The sequence below is a fragment of the Erpetoichthys calabaricus genome, chromosome 9 (assembly GCF_900747795.2).
Source record: "Erpetoichthys calabaricus chromosome 9, fErpCal1.3, whole genome shotgun sequence".
Classification (NCBI taxonomy): domain Eukaryota; kingdom Metazoa; phylum Chordata; class Cladistia; order Polypteriformes; family Polypteridae; genus Erpetoichthys; species Erpetoichthys calabaricus.
This window is the reverse complement of record NC_041402.2, coordinates 118,192,409-118,209,909: the sequence shown is the minus strand read 5'-3', so window position 1 is coordinate 118,209,909 and position 17,501 is coordinate 118,192,409. Positions and strand designations below refer to the sequence as shown.

At 36.4% G+C, this 17,501-nt stretch overlaps 1 protein-coding gene across 1 annotated transcript in view; it reads left to right on the top strand.

Annotated features, from left to right (window-relative positions):
• LOC114658065 (granule associated Rac and RHOG effector protein 1-like) overlaps positions 1–17,501 on the top strand; it is a 214,812-nt gene that overhangs the window by 146,848 nt on the left and 50,463 nt on the right. The window contains exons 3-6 of the mRNA XM_028810093.2: positions 610–822; positions 9,789–9,929; positions 11,220–11,315; positions 13,994–14,155. Coding sequence (XP_028665926.2) covers positions 610–822; positions 9,789–9,929; positions 11,220–11,315; positions 13,994–14,155 — 612 coding nt within the window. The remainder of the gene's footprint in view (positions 1–609; positions 823–9,788; positions 9,930–11,219; positions 11,316–13,993; positions 14,156–17,501) is intronic.

The following is a 17,501-nucleotide window of genomic DNA, read 5'->3' as shown; positions in this document are numbered from 1 at the left end:
CTGTGTCATGACAGCCTGTTCACAGTGGCATATAGATAAGCTTTTAAAATGATAGTGTGTGCATCTCATTCTCTATGTGGCCTCTGTAAGACCCTTGAAAGTTCCATTCCATTTTTAATATACCTTATGCCCCTTTGCCAGCAATGTAAGCAATCATATACCCTGTACTTACTGTGTAAAGTTTGCTATGATGGTCATGAACATTGGTATGGTGTTTATCATGAGATAAGGTGTAAAAATATAATGCCAACTTCTTCATTAATTAGATTCTCAAAAAAATCTTGAAAAATACAAAAAATGATTCCAGCTAACTCATATCAATTTATATCTTTCTGTGCATTAGGTCACCCACTTGTGGTATAGCTATGATACTAATTGTCACACAATGAGTATGACATGTTGCATTAAATTTTATTAATGTACTCCTATTATCATGGTGTCAGTTTAAATTTTTAATGGTTTGGTATCGCTTTGCTGAAATGACTGAAAATGGCTGGGGTCTAAATCCATTTCTTTTTGTTTTATTTGTATTTTGAGGTTTGAATTGATAGTTTGTGGCTAATTATAACATTTTTGGCATTCTTTTTTTCTCTCACCTGTCTATTCTAGGTGCTAGGCCGGTGTTTTTTGACAGTGATGCAGGTACATTTCCAGTTCCTGTCCCAGGCTCTACAGAAAGTCCAACCTGTGGCACAGTCGTGCTTCTCTGAGGTCTTGGCCCAGGCTCAGGAGAGAAAAAACACTGTGAGAGCAGACAACTCCAACACAAATTCCTTGCCTGAGCTGGAGGAGGCTTTAAGGTCATGGAAAGGTGCTACAGAGGTATGTGCAGTCTCTATTTTTACAAACATTACTAGCTTTTACTCGGACCAGAATACCCTTGTGTATTTATGTTTGCATTCCTACTCTTCTAGATCATTTTCTTGGTGGGGCGGTGGAGCTTGTTCACTCTGCTCTTTCTTTTTTTTTGGGAGAAACAGGCTGTCAAAGATTCTCAGATTGCAGGAGTCCAAGATTAGGGGTTTAAACTTTTTGTTTTCAAAATTTTCTTTGGACCACAGTGATTATGCAACTATGCCACAACAAAAGGAGAAAAACTTTACTTTCAATTACTCTATTATTTATTGTTTAACTGTCCATCTTGATATTTCACTTGACAAATAACAAGGATGCAAACATTACATCAAGGAGTAATCTTAAGTTTTTTTAATATCTTTACCAAAGGCTAATATGCAAATCTGTGTATACTGTGTGTATTATGTATTTGCATATGTATGTTGTATATACAGTGTATATGTACTATATATATTGTGTGTGTGTGTGTGTATATTTACATAGGAAAGTATCTAGAATGGAGGACGCCGAAGTTGCTTCCTTCAAAGCTAAAATTTGTTAAAAAAAAAAAAAATCTTGATGCTGCATTGGCTTCAAAGCTCATTATTGGTGCATCTTCATTATACAGTGGGTTTGAATAAATACCTACCAACACAAAAACCATACAAGTTACTAATTATCACTCAAAAGTGCTGTCCTCCGCAGTTCTCTTTCATATTCTGAAAAACAGCATCAGCTATAGGAAAAATTGTGGTTAATTTTTTCCCATCGTGGCCTAGCACCATCACTTAATTTGCTTTTTTTGTGTATTTTTATTAGTACATTAGAAAACTTGCTTCAAAAACTGTTTAAAGCTAGTTGTTTGGTGTTGTGAACTTAATAGTGATATACAGGGGGACAGCAATGTTTGCTTGTTCAAAAACACAAGGCCATTGATTAAAAAAAAAATGTAGTGTAATCTGTTTATTTCTGATTTATTGCCATGTGTGGTGTATACAGTAAATTGCATGCTTGACGAAGTGTATCACGCCATCACTGTGTGGCTGCCTGAATCACACTTTGTGAATTATGTCAATTAAAACATCATATAAAGTAGTAATGAGTTTACTTTTGAATAAATCACATTCCACACTTTTGGTTCTTCCAAGTTCGCAAAGCCAGTCTTCATTGCCAGAGTCTAGTCCATCTTCCTGTCGGTCCCTGCCACTAAACTGCAAGCGTACCCAACCCTCAACCCTTGTGTTGCAGGCAGTGAGCACTCAAGATGACTCTACATCGCCATTTCAGGCTAAAGCCAGCTGGGTTATATGAGTTACCACATCACCAGGCACATGCTACCAAATGTCACGTATAAACCAACCTCAATAACTGGGTCTTGGTAATCCTATCCTGGGCAGGATACAGTTTTTTATAAGTACTTTCATGAGGGTCATTGTGAATTGTTCTTTCTCTGACATTTCACTTCAAATCTGCTCACTGAGGTAGACCCTACCAGAAGCACAAAGCTCCAGACAACCTAGCATCACTAAATTGCACAGGCCCTTACAACTGCCCTTAGTCAAGTATCTCATTGTTCATAAGTGACAGAAAAAGGGAATGTAAGAACAACAAGTGGATTTGAGGGGAGGCAGTTGTTTTTTGGGAGCTGTACCAGTCTGTGGTGGTGAAGTGGGAGTGAAGTCTAAAGACAAAGCTCTTGGTTTATCAGTTGATCTAATTCCCTGTCCTCACCTGTGGTCATGAGATGTGGGTAGTGACTGAAAGAATGAGATCATGAGTACAAGTAGACAGAAATGGGATTTCTTTTCAGGGTGCTGGGCTGATAATCTGTGACAGGTTGAGAAGCTGAGTGATTCGGGAGAGCCTCAGAGTTGAGTCACTGCTCCACTGGATTTAGAAGAGCCATTTGAGGTGGTCCGGGCATGCCATAAGAATGCCCCTTGGGAAAACCCCCTAGAGTTGCTCTTTGCACATCCCATTGAACAACAACAACAACAACAACATTTATTTATATAGCACATTTTCATACAAAAAGTAGCTCAAAGTGCTTTACATAATGAAGAAAAGAAGAATAAAAGACAAAAAAGAAATTAAAATAAGACAACCTTAGTTAACATAATAAGGAGTAAGGTCCGATGGCCAGGGTGGACAACAGAGACCCTGCGGCAGACCCAGAACATCCTGGAGGGATTATATCTGTCAACAATCTTGGGAATGCCTGAAGAGCTGGAATCTGTAGCTGAGGACAGGGACGTCTGGGCTGCCACCTCGCCCCTCACTAGGAAAACTGGATGCGAAGATAAGATAAAGGAGCATTGCTCCCTAATGATTTGGCAATAATACTTAAGCAACTTTTAGACTCCTGCATCACAGAGTCTATTCATGCATATATTCATATGGGACCATTTAAAAGTGGACAGGTCAGCTAACAAACACAAATGTGGGAAGAAACCCAGCATACCTTGAGGAAAATGGATACAGACATATAGGAACCTGGGTATGTAAGGTGGCAGTGGTACCCACTGCACCATTGCTGTATGTAAAAAAATGTACATGTGTGTTTAATATAGATAGACATATAGATAATTCTTGTACATACTGTAGGTGTGTGTATGCATGTGTAGCAAGGTGGCATAGTGGTTCATAGCTCCAGTGTCCTAAGTTTGAAATCTGGCCTAGTCAAAGTCTGTGTGAAGTCTGCACATTCTCTATTTGTAGATGAGAGTTTTTCTCCAGGTGCTCTGGTTTTGTGAGTGGCATCCCATCCAGTGATGGTTACTGCCCATGAGCTGAACTTGATGGATCTGATAAATAGTTGTAATAGAATTTAGAACTAGCTGCAAGAGTATTGTAAATTTTTATTCTTTAATAAACTGCTTGAAAGGTACATGGAAGTGTTTGCTGCCAGTCATACAGCATATTTAAATTATGTAGGCCTCCTAGGTAATTCAAGTATTCCTGTCCTGTATAACAGTTTGGTGATAGAGGCTACCAGGTCGTGTTCCTTTCACTGGGCTTCTTCAGTGTCTTTGTCCTTACAAAGCAATTAATTCCCTCAACAACAAAAAACTAATATCTGCTGTGATTAAATGACTGTTTAAACTAAACTAAGGGCTCCATCATAAAACTGGGGGTATATAGATTTTTATTGAAACCATTTGCTTAATTAGGAGATAGTTATAACTGTCAAAACAGCATGTCATAAAATTTGATGAATGTCATGGTTATAAAATTATCAGTAGTGTTGATTTTACTTGTGTAGGAAATTGTGAAAGACGCTTGCAGTCTCAGCCTTTATCAAAGTTACATCGTTCTACAAAAGTTTTGTTTCTTTTTTTGTTCACTATTTATTCCCTTTAGCCAACTGGTGATTAACAGTCAGTTATAATTTGCTAGGGTGCTAATATTACAGCAGCAAGTTTTATAACCATTTTTACTTTCATGTACTGTAATTGAATAAAATTTAGAAAGGAATAATGTGGAGAATGGATTAAGAAATGAATCTACTATTACATACTAGAAGTTTTGTTATTGTTTCTAAGAAAAGTAAATCATATATACTTGTCAATGTTTCTGACTTCAAAGACAAGGAGTCCGGAGCATGCCATCTAATTAAATGGCATGTTCATCAGCAACAAGTTCAGAACATTTTTGGAATAAAATCTTCATCCCGCCATGGCTGAATATAGGAACCCCAATCCAAATGATCTTCTTGAACAAAGAGAAACCACTTCTACTCTAAATACCCTTTATATGTCATATCCTATTTTTAGACAAAGTGTATTATTTACCTTTGTTATGTACACAGAGTATTATGATAGTACTCATTCTAAGCTCTGTGGTTGCAGTTTACAGCTTCTCGTGGCTGGTTTTCATTTTGGCTAGTAAATTTGCACACGCAGAATGGTGTTTTACACAAAGGCTGTATTTAAGTAATAAGGCTGGAATAGCTGAATCCTTGGGTTGTAATTATGATGGAATGCTGTGCCTTGTTTTTTAATGGTCCAAAGTTATATTATAAGATATTCCTTTCCACTGGTAAGTTTGTTTTTGTTTACTTATATGTTACATAGTTGAAAATTCATTTTTGATTACTGCACGATTTCATTTGAATACAGTTTAAGGAATTCTTAAGCTGTTACTTATTGCTACTGGCTGTTAACCCACTGGTATTGTAATGTTTTTTTCCAAAATCACAAACTAAAGTTAGTTTTTGAAGAATTTTGATTTGTTCAACTTGCCTAACAAAAATAGGTTATACATTTTGCAGCAAATAATATACAATAAGTGTCCACATAATAACATCTGCTGTTATGCAGAAAAGTCAAATTTGGTGGAAAATGTGGTTTAAGTCAGTGGCGCCATCTTGGGAGCCTTTGCATTTCAGTAGACTAATCAAATTCCCCAAAAGAATTTACTGCACCTCTACTGAGCATGGGGTACTTCACTTACTGGTTATGTGGAGGACTGAAATGGTTAACATTATCAAAAGTTTGCTTTGTACAGGGAAGAAATAATGTGACTGTTGTAATATTACAATCCAGAAAAGTGCCAGTTCGTGTAATACCTATGTCTTTGTTTGCGACAATGTTTCATATTATGTTTTAGGAAACAACGATGTTTGTCAGAATCAATTAAAATCCTTATGGAAATGTTTTAAAATAAATGAGTCACTATTTGATTTCAAAATAAGATTAAAAAAAATTAACATTCTTGGTATTGGAAAAAACATTAGTTTAATTAGAAAAGGCCTTTTTTGAATGACATAGAATTGAGATAATAAGAGATGGGCAATCTTGATATCCATCCTAGTATAGCATTAACAGAGCAGAAAATTAAATCAAACATTTCAGGTTACAACCTTACCAAGTACTGAATAATGAAGAATTTTGTTGTTTGTAAAATATCAGATGAAAAAGCACCCATTGTAGCCATAATGCAGAGTATTGTATTTACGTAGCAGTTAATTAACAATGTATCCTGTATTCTTTTCTATGATCTACCATTCATAACTGTCAGCTGCCTTAATGAGAACAATTAGCAAAACAATAAAATTGCACAATGATTAAAAAATAACATAATGACAGTGATTTCAGATCCAATTTAAGACGAGGTATTTCATACAACTCATTGTGAATGTAGTGAGCATCTGTTGTAGTGTTCAACACAATGCATATGTTTTTGTCTTAGTTGTGTACTGACCAATGGCACAGTTTTATAAAAAAAAAAAAAAACTATAAGTTAGGGCATCATTTGTATATAGGTCAATTTTAATTAAAATTTCAGCAATTAGTAATTCAATTTAGTTGTGTTAACATTTTAAAGATGTTTATATAAGTAATTTTAGTCAATAGAGTGCAGCATTAATAATGTCATTTGCGCTCAGTAGAGGGCAGCGTTAATAATGTGGTTTGCGCTCTTACTTTACTGCTAAATGGACTTAAGTTTCATTTGTGGCATAGTGGTTGTTTGGATGTTCTTTGTACTTTCACTCTTTGCCGAGTGTTTTTTTTATGTACTTCAGTTTTCCCCTCTCATCCCAGACATGTGTGTGTTAATTTCATTGGTGACTCTGAATTTGCTTGGAGTGTTTGTGACTTCATATGTGACTATACTCTATGATTGATTGATGTCAGCTTTGGGGTTACTTACTGCCTTGTGCCACATTAGAACAATCTAGATGAGAACAGGCTATTCATCCCAACAAAGCTTGTTGTTCCTATCCACTTAATCCTTCTAAAATAACACCAAGTCTAGTTTTAAGTCCCTAAATCCTACTGTGTACCGCACTACTTGGTAACTTACTCCATGTATCTATGGTTCTTTATGTAAAGAAAAGCCTCCTAATGTTTGTGCAAAATTTACCCTTAACAAGTTTCCAAATGTGTCCCCATGTTCTTGTTGAACTCATTTCAAGTCAAGATCCACTGTACGAATTCCCTTCATAATTTCAAACTCTTAAATCGTGTCTCCTCATTAATCTTCTTTTGCTTAAACTTTCCTCATAATTCATCCCCTGTAGCCCTGGAATCAGCCTAGCTGTCTCTTCTCTGGACTTTTGTAGCCTGGTGACCAAAGTACTCCTGATGAGACCTCACCAGTGCATTATAAAGCTTGAGCATAAGCTCTTTGGACTTGTAGTCTACACATCGTGTTATATAACCCTAACATTCTGTTGCCTTCTTAATGGCTTCTGAACACTACCTGGTATTTGATAGTGTTGAGTGCACTATGACTCATAAATCCTTCTCATAAGGTGTTGTTTCGATTTTCGGACCTCCCATTATGTATTCAAACCTAACACTTTTACTTCCAACATGTAATACTTTACATTTACTTATATTAAATTTCATCCGCCACAAAACTGTCCAAGCCTCTAATGCTGTTCATGTCCCTCTGTAATGATTCAACAGATTATAGACTGCCAGTCCACCTAGTCGGGTGTCATCTGCAAACTTAACCAGCTTGTTACTTATATTCCTATCCAAATCATATATATATATATATATTAAAAATAGCAGCGACCCCTATGGAACACCACTCTTAATGTCAGCCAATTCTGATAGGGTTCCTCGCACCATAACCCCCTGTATCCTGTTATGAACCAATTTTGCACGTATCTACAAACATCTCCCAGATCTCCCACTTCTTTTAGTTTGATGCCCTACTTTTCATGTGCCACCTTATCAAATGAGCTCTAAAAGTCGAGATGAATAATATCATATACCCCATTTTGATCATATCATTTTGTTGCCTCCTCATAGAATTAAAGCATGTCGGTAAAACATGACCTCCCTCTTCTAAACCCATCCTGACAATTCAGTAAAACTCCTGTTCCTGCCATGTGTTGCTCATTCTTATTCTTAATAATCCTACAGCCACTTGTGGCAATTCATCGTCTTAATGCTAGACAGCGTCCACCCCTTTTTTTTCCCCACTATGACACTGGTTATTTACTTACAGAGATGCTGGTGTCAGCTACTGCTACTTACTGGCCTGTCACATCAACTTTATTCTGAATAAAAATAACAAAACTTCACAATTTCGTCTATCTGTATACTTGTATATGGTTGAGATGACAATGAAGTTCACTTTGACTTTGAAATACAAGTAACTTATCCAAACACTTCCCCAAACTCTCCTGCGTTTGTTCCTGTGTAGTGAAAAAAATTAAAAAAAATAATTTTCAAGGTGAAAAAAAGCTGTAAAAATTTCCACAGAGCACCTTAGTGGCAACCAAAACACAAAGTTTTTAGAAGCAAAATGTATTTTTTAATTAACTGTGTGACCTGCAGGGGCCACACAGCTCCCCAAACCAGACACATACAAATGCAGGACACAAGTTCAGCACACGTTTTTTAAAACATTTTTTGTTGGAAACATTTTTCCTTTTTTCCCCCACCTGCTCAGAACAGTACAGTAAGTACAATAAACACTTTAGCACAGAACACAGCACTTTCTTCTCTCATTCTCCTCTTCTTTGTCTTCCTTTCGCCTCCACTCCTGGCCAACTTCGTCTCCCTTCCTTCTGACTCTGGCTTCCCAAATGGAGTGAAGCAGCTTCTTTTATAGAGTATCTGGAAGTGCTCCAGGTGTCCCGTAATCTGCTTCCTGCAGCACTTCTGGGTGTGGCATTAAGTACTGCAATAAAGGGTTCTGCCATTTAGTGCTGTGGGAGAAATAATGCCCTGTGCACATTCTGTACTCCTGTCCTTCCATTATATAGGCACCCCAGCCTGGTAATGGCCCTGGCCATCCACCACAACTGTCAACACAACAGAGTACAAAACTCTCAGCTGCTTCTCCTTCGTTTGCAAATAAGACGTCCGTATGTCATGGTTTTCAGTCACAGATGGATCTTGGTTTCTCTGAACTCTAAATCCTTAGTTGGGTTTGGGAAAAGTGTTACTTGTTCAACAAAAATGCAGTAATTTTCAAAAAGACATTAAAAAACGCAATGTTTAGCGTAGTAGATGTTAAAGTAAATGACTATAAAGTAATTTTCTCCAGCGTAAATATTGTTATGGCTTTGGTCCCTGTATCTGTTGACTGTTAGTGGTCTTCATATGCCCTTGATACAGGAATAGCATTCAGGTGTTGCAGGCTCCTCAGTGTATTATAGTAGCTTCTCCGTCTAAAGCCACTGCATCAGTTTGCCATAAGAGAGGATGAACATACACCCAGTGCAAAGGAACAGGTCATTAGAAGAAAAATCAGGTAATACTTCAAGCAGCATGTTATCCAGAGGTGACATTTGTGAGGTGAATAGATGGATGGCTCAACTTGATTTTCTTTCTTAGTCACTCTGATTTGTTTTTTCTTACTACCGAGTTCATACAATGCATGTATTCAAAGCTGCATTTTTATTAATCATGTTGGTTATAAACAGTAGTTGTGAGGAGCAGCGACTATTAAAAAATGTTGTCAATGTATGGTTGCGTGCAAGGCATTGATGTGCCAATTCACAAATGGAATTTGACATGGTGAACCAGGGACATTATCGTTTATGAAATGACAAAGAGTTTTTCCTCACTATGGAAAGATTGAAATTACTGTAATAATCATGTTGTATATTTTTAGATACAAAGGACTTACCGAAAATAACACTGAATCAAATAAAACTGCAAAATATGTCATTAAAGTGTGTTAGTGTCAGATATAGTGTGTACTCAGTTTAACTGCATTTTGTGCCATAAATGATTTTGTCTATAGTGAATATCCTTTCTTACTTAGCTAGTTATCAATATTTCTTTAATGTTTAGAAGTCTAAATATGACAGCTTTTTTTCATAAAAGAGAAGTAATTTAGCTTCATATTTCTTTTCCATCAAAAATATCAACAACCATTCCTTTGATGCTTGCCCACATGTGTTGTATGTAAGTTTATTCAAATGGCCGAGGGCAGATGTTCCACTTCCTCATTTTGACCACGTCTTTTGTCTTTCTATCCCCAAGGCCACTTCCCGACTTCGTGAGAGAGGACGTGATGGCTGCCTTTCTGGCATTGAAGTGCAGCAGCTTTTTTGTTCTCAGAATACAACTATTCCTGACCACCAGCTGAAGGAACTAAATGTGAAGATTGACAATGCTCTCCAGGTCATTACTGAGAATTTTGTTTGTTGATTTCTTTTTTTTTTTTGATATTTAATGCAATTTTTCTTCTGGGCCATCAGATGTAATATTAAATTTAGGAAGCTGATACTAATTTATAATTTAAATTAGGTAGTAGTGATGCACAATTTTTATGTAGAAATCAATCAGTAATTTTGCATGTCATTTTTTCTCCACATACACAGATTACTGACTGGCTTCTAAAATATAAAGCATTTACCATAGCCTATTATTTTTAGAGTAAATTCTTGCACAAAGATTAATGAGAGACAAGAGCCAGATGTAATTTTCATTAACTGACTTGATGAACAACTCACCACTTAAACTAAGAATGAGAACTCGTGCAGCACAGCAGTTAACCATCCCCACCCCCACATATATATATGCAAGTAAATTATACATTAAAGACTCTAGTGGCAGCACTTTTAAACTGAGTAATTTACTCAATTATCGTGTCACAAAAAGAGCACAGAGTGAAAGTAAATGCTCTTCCAATGTGGACTTCCATTTAAGTCATGATTAGGCAGAGGTGGACAAAAGTGATTGAAGAGAAAGATACAGATTAACTAAAATCCAACTAAAATTCACAATAATTAGGTCAGTGATGTTGCCACAGTGATTTTTGAATATTTTGCATAAATATGAAGAAAGGGGCTAAAATTTCCTTTTAAGAAATTGCAAAAGTCAACCAGGTACCATTGTCAGCTGGTACTTTTGGATGAACTCAGGTTCCAACAGATCGTTTTATTGTGGTGCCAGCACACAAGCGATTCTTCTTTCCAATTGATCACTCTTTGCAAATAACACAAAACCATATCCCCCACCCAAATCTCATGGCATGTTTGACCAACTGACTCAAACTTGGTAACCTTAATAAGCTGTGTAATTCTTACTTTCATTTTTAGGTTAATAATTATTTATAATTTAAGCTCTAGCATCATCAAAATATATCTGAAACAAAGTGTAAACAGAATCACTTTTAATAATTAATTATCAATGTAACTCCCAAATGATCATTCACACTCATTAATATAGAGTGTGTTTAAAAAAAAAAAACACACACTATTATGTTTGAGTGTCAGAACAGGTGGTATCAAATGAAATGAAACACTTTGTCAGCTTTTTTAATTGTTACCTTTGTTGAGTATGTTTATTATTTAAAATACATTATTTCTTGCTAAAATAAACTCTGCAAGGTATCTGAGGACAAAATACTGAAAATCCAATAAAATGGAATTCAGCCATTAACACCTTCTCCCATTCTTTTTATTTCAGGCATACAGAGCCGCCTTAGAAAGTTTGGGACACAGTGAATACGCATTGAAGGCCGGTTTCCACTTGAATCCCAAAGCTGTTGAAGCCACTTTGCAGGTATGTACCCCAACTATGACCCCTTTTCCCACCAGCCTTATAATGGCAAAACCATGTTTAATATGTTTCTGTGTGTATTTAAAGTCCCAGTTTTGTAATTACAGTATACACTTAAATGTACATTTCATTTTTTCTTAAAGCTTAAAGCCAGTTTATGTAAAGGTGGGAGATTTCCTGCAGTCCTTTGAAAGGCACTGTGTTCTGGCTATTGTTAGGTCAAATTACACCCTCTCACCTAAATTGCATGTGATATTACTGCAAAAATGTGCACATCTGCTGTGCTTCTTATTGATCTACATTTTTTGCATTGTGTAAAAATTTTCTTATTTTTAGTGTTTATCTCAGAAACTACCATATGAACTTGGCAATCAGTTTGACAAGAGAAGGCCAATAGGCAAAACATCTCACCAATTCGTACTCCACAGATATTACAAAAATATATATCAGTTGTGATTTACACAAGTACATAGGAAATTTGACAAAGCAGGAGACCATTCAGTCCATCAAGATCATTTGTTTAGCTTATAGCTAAGTTGTTCAGATGTTTCATTCAGGTACTTCTTAAAGGTTGTCAATGTATCTGCTTCAACTACATGTCTCAGTAGTTTGCTATAAATTGCCACAACTCTACATAAAAAGTACTTTCTGGCTTCAGTCCTAAAAGCATTTCCCATTTCCCCCTAATTTTCACTGGTGTCTTTGAGTACATGATTCACACTGAATCTGAAACAATTCTGTTGGGTCTACTTTATCAATGCCTTACAGAATTTTGAAAACCTAAATTAGGTCCCAATGCAGTCTTCTCTGCTCAAGACTAAGCAGGTTTAATTTTTTGAGTATATCACAGTACAACAAGTCCTTAATACCTTTGGTACACTTGGTTGCTGATCTTTGCACTCCTCTCCTCTGCACTTAAATGTTCCCAATGTAACATTTTCAGTCCCTTTTCTGTATGTGTTGTCAGTATAAAGAAACATTTTGTAACACTTTTTTGAGCTTTACCAACCCTACATCCCTTTTAAAAAATGTATTTTAAAATTAATGGTAACATCAGCTAACTATTTCTAGTCATTCACTCTTTTGTACCCACTTTTGTAGGACAAGGTACAAAGCAACAGTGGGTGTGATACAGGAACCAGTCCTGGATGTCAGCCAGTCCATTACATGGTGCTCTATACCATCACTTATTCCGGAGCAGTTTACAGTCACCCATGAAACAAACTGCATGTCTTTAGGAGTAAAAATGCAGAGTCTTTGGGGGATATTTGCAATAATATGAATGCTTGACGTTCACAGTTATATATGCTGCTTTTTTGACTCATGATCTTCAGTTTTAGAATGTGTTTAGTAGCCATTATTTTTAGTTTTTGTAAAGTTATGTCTCTGTATCACTAGAAAGATATTGGTTACTTCCAGTATCATAGATAAAAGCATAGTAATACAGCCATATTCTTTTTAAGAAAAAATAAAATACATCAGTTTTGAATAAATATGTGACACTAAGTAGTATTTGAGTTTTAAACAAACAATGGTCTTTCACAAATCATGTTATATACTTTAGCACTTTACAATTCTGTTCAGTGGAAATCAAAGTTTACAAATACACTGAAAATATTCTGATTAGCATTAATATTAAGAAGTGAAGTTATTCAAAAAAGTATTTTGATCAAATTTTGAGATTTCAACCTTTTGCACATTGACCCACCTGTTCCATTCTAATATACTGTACAGTATTTTTGTACCTGATGACCCTCCTACTTGTAGTGACCTGAAGCCAAGGTGTGTAGGCTGGTTTGCACCTTATCACTAGCAATGCCATTTGAAAATTGTTTTAGAAAACCCAGTAAAGGAGCCTTGTAACAAAATATAAGACTGTAAACATCCAGAATACATCATCTGAAAATATTTTGAGCAGAGCAAAATGAGTTGTGCACCATAAACATGTTAGTGTATGTAGAATCAGTCTTGTCCATGCTTCAATAATCTCGTTACCATCAAAACTTTCATAATGATTTTACATAATATACTGTATTTAAAACAGATAATCAACAGTTACAGCCAGTGACGTTGTATAGAGCCTAACAGCAGCTGATTGCTGTTTCTAGAGTAATTTTTTCACATTTTAGCAGGCTTATTATTTTGAGTCTTCATCCAAATCCACCCACTAAAAAAGCATAATAACAGAAAAAGACAATAAAGGAGATATGTTGGGCATGAGTATTGATTAAGTGGACAGTCAAAAACTTTTGACCAAAATGTAAATATTAATGTGAAACAAAGTTTATCGCTGCTGTTTTATACTCTAATCATCTGAAAGTTTGCGGTTAGTGTTTCTCATTTTGAATAAATGATTTTTTTTTTCTTCTGAAACATTGCTGTCTTTTTAGTGAGTTTGTGTGATGCCTGAAATGGATGAGTAAATTAACATAGAAAAGAATAGCAAATGCTGTCTTCCACTACATTACCTCCCCCTGCAGTTATTGAAATGGTTCTGCAAATTATCAATGCAAATTAACACTCACAAGAAATTTGAATACAATTTCCAGAATATAAAATATAAAATCAAGCCATTCATCATACCATTTATTCTCTAGTATTGTTTTGTATGTAGCAGAATATTAATTCAAATGGCTATTGCTACTAATAAATGTAACCTGTCATGATTTTATATTTTACAGGGTTGCTGCAGTGAGGCAGAAGCTCAGCAGGCTGGGCGAATGCAAACTATTTCTCAACCCATTCATTGTGAACTGCCTACAGTCCCTGTACAGATTGGGTGCCACTTTCTCAAAGGGGTCTCATTTAATGAATCTGCAGCAGAAAACCTCAAACTGAAAACGGTACGGTTAATCCATCAGTATTGCTTTAATGTCTTCATTGTTTATTTAGGTCATATGTGCATGGAGTGTCACTATTTATATTAAACCACAGTTATGGTAAAGTCAAAGAGATCAGAACTGACATATTGCTTTGGCTGAACTCAGCAACTTTTCTTGTTATTCTTGAGAGGGTGGGTGCCAAACCAAGCAAAAACATTCAGCATTGCGGTATCATAGAACAATATAAAATTGAAATTTTGGCTTGTTTTTTTGTGGTGGTCTGAAGCTATTGAGGCATGAGGCAGCATTGCTTTCCTCAAAAACAGAAGAGATAATTTCCAATAGAATGGAGGCGTTATGATTTGTCAGGCAACTTTACAACAGAAATCTGAAGAATACACTGAATAGGCTAGTGTTGGTTTGTAATCAGTGTTTGATATGAAAAGGTGTAATTATCTGCCAAGTTTAATGTCAACAGAGTTCAGATTATTATTTTATAGCGCTTTTTACTGAATACTGGCACAGAGTGATTCCATATATTTAAATCTGTGATATGATAACAATAAAATACAAAACACTGCCATATTTACATACATGAACACCTATCATGTTTAATAAAATGTAAAACAAAAATGAATTTCAATAATTAACATAAACAGGTAATGGCAATATATAGTCTGTTACCCCCATAATTGAGATATGAGTAGCTGACAACAAAGAAAAAGAAATAAAAGTAAACTCCCCTTAGTAGTATTCAAAAAAAAAAATGAAGCAGGCGAGTCCATGGTCCGTTATAACCATCACAGATCTGCTGACCGAGGCCCGTTTTCCTCCTACCCCCTTATGGGTATTCATCACATTTAAGATTACATCTGAATTCCATAATTGTTAAAATGAGGGATTTGGTCTCGTTCGTTACGGGAGATGGACGTCTGAAGCAGAACTCCATTAGCAGTGGTGTTATTTTTTTTAATCATCCCGAGGTATCCTGTATTTACCCAACAGAAGGAGGTTCTATTACAGTATATGCAAGCATATGTAAACATGAGTGGCTGGAGAGGGGCTCAGAAAGAAACGGAAAAGAAAGCTAAAGCTTCATCTATACCTAGACAGGCATCAAGTCCAAGTTCAAGGTGTGGCCTTTCAGAGACTGACCTGGAACAGACAGGCGAAAGCACAGACTTCTTGGGACCTGGCGCCGCTGCATCATCTCCAGCCGAGAGTGAAAGTGGGAGTGAATGTACAAGTGATTCAGGACATGATAGCTCGGCGATTCCAGAAGATTCATTGAAACTGAAAATGTCCTTGCCTTCCGCATTGTCATCTACTCCTCGTGAGCTGGGAGCATCGGCTTTAACTGGGCTTGCCACTTCACTTGCGGAGCACGAAGACCAATACGATCTATCTGAACTGAAGTTAATGATCGCCGCAATGGCCAATGACATATAGGAGCTCAAGAAAGATTTAAAGAAAGAGATAAATGATATAAGGAAGGAAATAAATGATATAAGGAAAAATGATATAAATGACATAAGGAAAGAAATAAAGGACATACACAAGACAAACTAGAAGCTGCTGCAGGATATTAAAGATCAGGAGAAACGTGTAAATAATTGCTTTGAGGGAGCCTTCAAAGGTATGCTAGAAAAAATTGAGGAACAAGTTCAGCAAAATACGTCTAGGTTTGAGAATAAACTGAGAGCACTTGGCGCTCAGTTGGAAGATGTTAAGCAATGTTCACGACTTGAATTGAAATAGCTGAACAACTGGCATCTACCGCTGATGGAAAGCAACGGCTACAAATTCCGAATACAAGATACTTGGAGACAGACTTGCTGCACTGGAAGATGGATACAGAAGGAATAATATTAGAATCGAAGGTCTCCCTGAGAATCGTGAAAGTCCAAACCCAGTGAAATTTGTAGCTGAACTATTCTCTAAAATAATTGGAGAGGACTTAGAATCAGACGGGGATCAAATACCTCTAAACCTAGGACTCTTATCATGCGTTTCAAAAAATTACAATCTAAATTACATATAATGTTAACTTCTCAGGCAGAAACAAGAGATGATATTTAAAAATAACCACATTCGTATTTTCCCTGATTTCTCACCCTCAACAGCTGCTAAATGTGCCGCTTTTTACAGCATTAAACAGCGCTTATTGAAAGCCGAGATCAGATACAGCCTCTTGTATCCTGCCAAACTGAACGTGGACATTCAAGGCAAGCACTAAATCTTTACCTCTATGGAGGAAGCAGAAAAACAGCTAAGAAAACTGATCCTGACACTTTTTTGAAAATATGATCGTGAGTTGCATCCTGCCATAGCATGGCAAAGAAGATCTTACTGGCTGTTTGATCCGCTTGCAGTGATACTGGTTTCGTAATTATACATCATTTTCCCTTCTCTGCCACATTTTGATTATGATTTAACAAAAATTATATGCGTATATGTATGTACAGTCATATGAAAAAGTTTGGGAACCCCTCTTAATTCTTTGGATTTTTGTTTATCATTGGCTGAGCTTTCAAAGTAGCAACTTCCTTTTAATATATGACATGCCTTATGGAAACAGTAGTATTTCAGCAGTGACATTTAGTTTATTGGATTAACAGAAAATATGCATCATAACAAAATTAGACAGGTGCATAAATTTGTGCACCCCAACAGAGATATTACATCAATACTTTGTTGAGCCTCCTCTTGCAAATATAACACCTTTTCAACACCTTCTATAGCCTTTGATGAGTGTCTGGATTCTGGATGGAGGTATTTTTGACCGTTCTTCCATTCAAAATCTCTCCAGTTCAGTTAAATTTGATGCCTGCTGAGCATGGACAGCCTGCTTCAAATCATCCCATAGATTTTTGATGATATTCAAGTCAGGGGACTGTGACGGCCGTTCAAGAACATTGTACTTATCCCTCTGCATGAATGCTTTTGTAGATTTCGAACTGTGTTTTGGGTCATTGTCTTGTTGGAATATCCAACACCTGCGTAACTTCAACTTTGTGACTGATGCTTGAACATTATCCTGAAGAATTTGTTGATATTGGGTTGAATTCATCTGACCCTCGACTTTAACAAGGGCCCCAGTCCCTGAACTAGCCACACAGCCCCACAGCATGATGGAACCTCCACCAAATTTGACAGTAGGTAGCAGGTGTTTTCTTGGAATGCGGTGTTGTTCTTCCGCCATGCAAAGCGCTTTTTGTTATGACCAAATAACTCAATTTTTGTGTCATCAGTCCAAAGCACTTTGTTCCAAAATGAATCTGGCTTGTCTAAATAAGCATTTGCATACAACAAGCGACTCTGTTTGTGGCATGAGTGCAGAAAGGGCTTCTTTCTCATCACCCTGCCA